Source organism: Octopus bimaculoides, chromosome 5, assembly GCF_001194135.2.
Source record: "Octopus bimaculoides isolate UCB-OBI-ISO-001 chromosome 5, ASM119413v2, whole genome shotgun sequence".
Classification (NCBI taxonomy): domain Eukaryota; kingdom Metazoa; phylum Mollusca; class Cephalopoda; order Octopoda; family Octopodidae; genus Octopus; species Octopus bimaculoides.
Window position 1 is genome coordinate 14,158,226 of NC_068985.1, and position 6,537 is coordinate 14,164,762.

General features: G+C 38.2%; 1 protein-coding gene across 1 annotated transcript in view; it reads right to left on the minus strand.

The window, feature by feature from the left end:
- Positions 1-388: 388 nt before the first annotated feature.
- LOC106877221 (cytochrome P450 CYP12A2) overlaps positions 389-6,537 on the minus strand; it is a 45,227-nt gene continuing 39,078 nt past the window's right edge. Inside the window, exon 11 of the mRNA XM_052968013.1 lies at positions 389-4,667. Coding sequence (XP_052823973.1) covers positions 4,530-4,667 — 138 coding nt within the window. The 3' untranslated portion in view covers positions 389-4,529. The remainder of the gene's footprint in view (positions 4,668-6,537) is intronic.

Consider the following 6,537-nt stretch of genomic DNA (forward strand, 5'->3'; position numbering starts at 1 on the left):
TGTGTGTGTGTGTGTGTCTGTGTTTGTCCCCACAACATCGCTTGACAACCGATGCTGGTGTGTTTACGTCCCCGTAACTTAGCGGTTCGGCAAAAAGGGACCGATGAAATAAATATCAGGCTTACAAAGAATAAGTCCTCGGGTCGATTTGCTCGACTAAAGGCGGTGCTCCAGCGTGGCCGCAGTCAAATGACTACAAGTAAAAGAGTAAAAGAGTAAAGAGTATATGGACAATTCATGCAACAAACTGAGGATGTTGAAAATAAAAAAATCCTGGTTGTGACTGGCGGAAACCTGAAACAAGAAACTGAAGCTTTTCAAGACAGTTGTCTGAATCTAACTCCATACACAATTTTATAATTCAGATGAAATCAGCAACAATTTTTAGTAGCTTTTCAAACAGGATGTTTATTGTACCTTGTATATAGTTTGAAGTCATTCATACAGAGGAGATGGTTTAGAGATGGTATTTTTAAAAAAACAAATGTGTTATTGAGGTCAGTACTTTTGTCATGGTTACAGGATTAATATTCTGTTTGCCTTGCAATAATATGGCTATTTTCCATCTTGGCATGACATTATAACAACCCAGGAAATTGACAGAAAAAAATAGACGCAACCTGCCTAAAAAACCTTGTTTCTAGATGTAGCCTTCTATCTTCAACGTCACCGGTATCGTAGCTAGAGGGAGGCACGAAGTGTATATATGTGTGTGTGTGTATAGAGGGTAGTCTGTATCAGACGATGATTTTATGGGGCGGTGCTTTTGGGTCAGTTGTATAAGGCTGTACAAGGAAGTGCTGAAAAGTTCCTGGCTTTAAGAATATCGCGAAGGGCCTGGTTGGAGGTCCAAACTTCCGAGTCCTTTTACAGGGTCTAGAAAATCTGAGAGACGGCTGCCATGAGTGTGTGAATCTGAGAGGGGAATATGTTGAATAAAATCATAATTAACTGATTCTCCTGTATTTTCTTTTACCCAAAGCCAGGAACTTTTCGGTGCCCCCTCGTAAAAGTTACATTGCAAGGGTGCGGGATGGGTTGCAAATACAAGGGTTTACTTCAGATGGCACACACTCTAACTACGTCACTGAACGCCACCATAGACGACTTCGCTTTACGTCAATCCAGAGTCGAAAAATATAAATACCAGTAATGCAATGAGATTGCACTTTAGGCTAAGTGCCTCTTCCTACAAAATATGTCACCCTGTGTCATTGTTGGGAATGAGTTTTCTATGAATATTCTGGTTTCCTAGGCAAGTGGCGTTGAGAACTGTGAAGTTCTTCTTGAACCGAGCCCATAAACCGAACCATTCTGTTGTACTTCTCGCTGATATCACTGGAAAATGATAAGAACCATCACATCACATTTTCTTAGAAAATAAGCCTGCCTTCTTGCAAGGTTAGCAATTTGAAGGGGAATGTCGATTACATCGACCCCAGTGATCAACTGGTACTTATTTTATGGATCCCAAAAGGACGTAAGGCAAACATCGGCCTCGGTGGGACTTGAACTCAGAACGCCAAGACGAACGAAATATTGCTAAGCATTTTTACCGGCGTGCTCAACGATTCTGTCAGCTCGTTGCCTTAATGTAAGAGAAAATATTACAAAAGTGAAAAGAAGTACTGTGATGGGGTTGTAAAATCCCTCGCAAGTCTAATCTCGTGGGTCATTTTCGAATCTCCGTCAGAAATCTTCATTTCACAGACGCTACAACTGATCTTTCGAAAGGTTTAAACATCACCACTTCTCTAATAATGATTTCAAATTTTGGCACAAAGCGCAAAGTGGCTGTGTGGTAAGTAGCTTGCTTACCAACCACATGGCTCCGGGTTCAGTCCCACTGCGTGGCACCTTGGGCAAGTGTCTTCTACTATAGCCTCGAGCCGACCAAAGCTTTGTGAGTGGATTTGGTAGACGGAAACTGAAAGAAGCCCGTCGTATATATGTATATATATGTATGTATGTATGTATGTGTGTGTATATGTTTGTGTGTCTGTGTTTGTCCTCCCAGCATCGCTTGACAACCGATGGTGGTGTGTTTACGTCCCCGTAACTTAGTAGTTCGGCAAAAGAGACCAATAGAATAAGTACTAGGCTTCCAAACAAGTTCTGGGGTCGATTTACTCGACTAAAAGGCGGTGCTCCAGCATGGCCGCAGTCAAATGACTGAAACAAAGTAAAAGGAGTAAAGTAAGCAATTTCGAGGGGTCGGGGCGGGTAAGTCGATTACATCAACCGTAGTATTACACTGGTGCATATTCTATCGACTCCGAAAGGAGGAATGGGAAAGTCGACCCCCAGCGGCATTTGAATTGGGAACATAAAGACAGATTAGACGCCACTGGGTATTTTGTCTGGCGTTCTAACGATTCATCTAGCTCGGCGCCTTCACTATTTCTCTAAGAATATCATGATTCGGAGCAATGTAAGGTTGAAATGAATTCCTTACATTAGTGTTTACAATCTGAGCTCAAATCACAATGTGGGCAGTCGATGAAATACTAGTATCGTAGTATCGATGGACTCCTTCCCCTCAAAATTACTGGTCTTGTTTCATGAAGGGCTTAAAGATTACTTAGGAACTACCACTGCACTTTACAACGTTTCTACAATCTGACTAGAAATGCGACTTACTTTTCTATTTTAAAAAAAAGAAGAAGAATATTCTATATTTTGTAAGCAATAGTACCGTTGGTTACAGGTTTCCAGTTAGCCTGTTACTGCTTCACTGGTTTTATGATGGCATCAGTGACAAAGGATTCTGTGTATAATTCGGTGGACAAGTTAATTTTAACCAAAAGTTGTTCAGATTTCTTTCCGAAATTTGCAACTTTTGTTTTTACATATCGGCAGCCAAAAGACGCACATACACCCAGTATGTGCTTGGGCGTAGGGACAACTGACGAAGGGGTATACTCTCTATGTTGCATGTCTCGTTTCTCTGTTTGTTTTTTTCGTTGTTCGAAAAATGTTCGTTTTCTATGTTTTCGTTTCTCATTGTGTTTAACGTTTTTTTTAATGTCCTGTACCCATATATGCATGTATGTATACATATAGATGTAGATATGTACATATATGTATGGATATATGCATATGTTTATATATTATTTATATTATTACACACACACACACGTGTACACACACACACACACACACGTGTACACACACACACGTGTACACACACACACACACACACGTGTACACACACGTGTACACACACACACACACACACACACACACACACATATATATATATATATATATATATATATATATCTGTGTGTGTGTATCCCCCACCAATGCTTGACAACAAGTGTTGGTGTGTTTACATCCCCGTAACCTAGCAGTTCGGCAAAAAATAAAAATTAAAAAATAAACCCCCAATACAATAATTACTAGGTTTAACGAAAAAGATTAGTACCGGGGTTGATTTGTTAGACTAAAATTCTTCAAGGCAATGTCCCAGCATGGCCGCAGTCTAATGACTGAGACAAGGATAAAAAAAGATACATATATATACATATACATACATATATATATATATATATATATATATATATACATATATGTGCGTGTGTGTGTATATATATATGTATATATATGCATATATATGTTTGTGTGTGTGTGTGTGTATATATATATATATATATGACGATGATGAATAATTCCATATATGCGTTGTGCCTTCCAAATTCCATTCGCAAGGCATTGGTCTATCTGAAGTTATGGTAGTAAAGTTATCGCGCCGCTGAAGGATCGAACGCGGAACCATATTGTGCTGAAGCAAACCTCTTATCCGCATAGTCACGACTGCTCTCCCAGGCCCTCCCTCATGGACCCTTTCCCCTCGAAATAAAAAAATGAAAATAAAATAAAATTAAAAAAAACCCTCAAAACATTTTGGTATACATACATGGTAAGTGATGATGTTATGTGTTAATGTTACGTACATCACAACCACACCCACACACACACACACACACACACATACACACACACACACGTACATGCTTGTCAATATATACATAGCAAAATCGAAATTAGAATGTAACGTAAAATTAGCAACGGCAGTAATTTCAATCATCGAAATTACGGCAATATAATGACGTATTTATATGTTTTATCGTTCGTTCCAGTTACTACTTAAATAATTGTTAATGTTATTATTAATAAACGTTTGTTATTATTCATATTCATCTTAAATTATAAATGATTTCTTTGTATGTATTTGAGGTTAGATGTGTTTACACGTTGACACCTCCACGCAGACGACACACTGGGATCGCCATCTTTCTTTCGTTCTTTCTTTATCTTCCCTCCTTCTCCGTTCTCCTTGTTTCACTTCATATTTCGGCTTTAGAAAAAGACGTAGATATCCGGATATTTTCACGTTTTAATTTGGATATTTTTTAGAACTTATTAACAGATCCTTTCATTGAAAGGAATTCGTAAAACGGTTCTAAACTCCAATGCTGTTCATCTTTCTCTCTTGATCGTTGCCTTTATTAATAGTGATTCAACCTTTACGAAGCACTCACTCTTGATGGTTTCGACAGACGGTCTGTAAACTTAAAGCTGAGTTTAACCGTTGGTTTGCTCACGATATTGTATTCTATTTGAAGATCTTCGTATAAGAAAGTTACTTCATATCTCTGCAAAATCTGGAATGGCAAAAACAAAAAACAAAGAAATAACATTAATTTTTCTACTTTTGTAAAAACACATAAATCCAAACACACACACACACACATAACCACATTCAGACATACAGTGACGTAGATAGAATATATGCTACCCGTGACAGTTTTTGATTTTGCAGATCCAAAACCTGGATTGTTTTAAAGGGTCGCACCCACTAGCGTAGCTAGAGTGTTGCCGCCCGGGGTGGTCCTTCCGTTTGCCGCCCCCGGACCTCACAAAAATCACATATTGCCCACAACAGACCCAAAAGTGCTGCCCCTTTAAAAGTGCGGTCCGAAGCGGACCGCCCCTACTGAAGCTCTTAGCTATGCTAGTGGTCGCACCAAAAAAAAAAAAAAGAAAAAGGAAAACAATTCAATTAAAGACAAAAATATATTTATAGAGGGAAGACCCCCCCCCCCCCAGGAGCCGCCAGAAAGAGGCTTGATGGCTGCATGAGACCCTAGGAGTCGCATTCGAGAACTGCTGTTGTACATAGTACACCTAAAAAATTACCGTGAATTTTATTTTAGTGCAGCCCGCTTCTCGGGAAAGGTTGCCCCTGTCTGCTTTACAAGCTTATACGGCAGACCCAAAGTGTCGGACCCCATAATAGCGTCACCCGAGACGCGACGCTCCCCACTCGCTACTCTGTAGTTATGCTGCTATGTTCGTGTCTCCATGAGAATAATTATGGATTCCATTCTTATTCTTTAAGTGTCCACAATTAAGTGGCACCATTACTGGAAATCTAAAACCTCGTTATTTGTACTTTGAACGGCGAAGTCTGAAATGACAATTTGCATATTCAATCTTAATACGTTCTGGCAAATTCGAACACAAATATACTAATCGCTGTTGTGTATGTCACAGAGCAACTTCTCCGTTTTATGACGACAACGTGTTCTTAACACACCTTGGCTCATCGGTGGAAGAGATTCTGAAACACTGGTGTTTGACATGGCACAAGGGTGTTTGTGTGGCTACGTGTAAATGTATAACAGTACCTCGTGAATAATTGGTAGTAACTTTATTCGCCACACAAAATATTTTCCATGTTGGTCTTGAATTAAAATTACACTAACAAAGTTTACGCATTGGAAGGACAATTCTGTTTTTATTCTAACAAAATAGTTGGAAATTCTGTTAAAAAAGCTGTCATGACAGGAGAAAATATCACAACGGATTAATGACTGCCAATCTGTAACCGCAGTCTGCGCGGTTGAATAAGGAATCGTTAGAACGACTGTTAAATGCAGCGAAGTGAGAAGATGGTTTGTATGACGGCGATCCTCGACAAACGGCGAGCAACGTGTTTTTCTGATCAGTTCTGATATCTGACAACCTATAAGAATTATTGTACGAAGTTTAATATTTTATTTATTTATTCTTTTCATAATACAGTTCTATATTTAAGATATATGTAAGAACTTTCCTACTTGTACAGATATTTCTACTTTATTCCTATTTCATCTTATTTGTATTGTTTACAAAGTAGGATAAGTTATTTGAATTTATAAAGACCTGAAAAGGGACTTCATTCTGAGTAGAATTTATCTTGATCGATTTATTGTGAATTGTACAGAATTTTTTTTACTATTATGTGGCCACGAAACGCGCGTAGTATACAATTCACTTTCTTTCTTATCAACTTACTAAACTGAATTAAATTTTTAATCTGTATTTTTTATTGATATTTATGGATTATAACTTTTCTTTTAGATTTTATAGATTTTTAAATTAGTATTTTGTAGAGTACCTTTTTCTTGATGGTGTCTGATCTCCTTCATTGCTTGAATTGCATTTTGGTGGTTCTTCTCTAAATTATTAATATATATATATATATATATA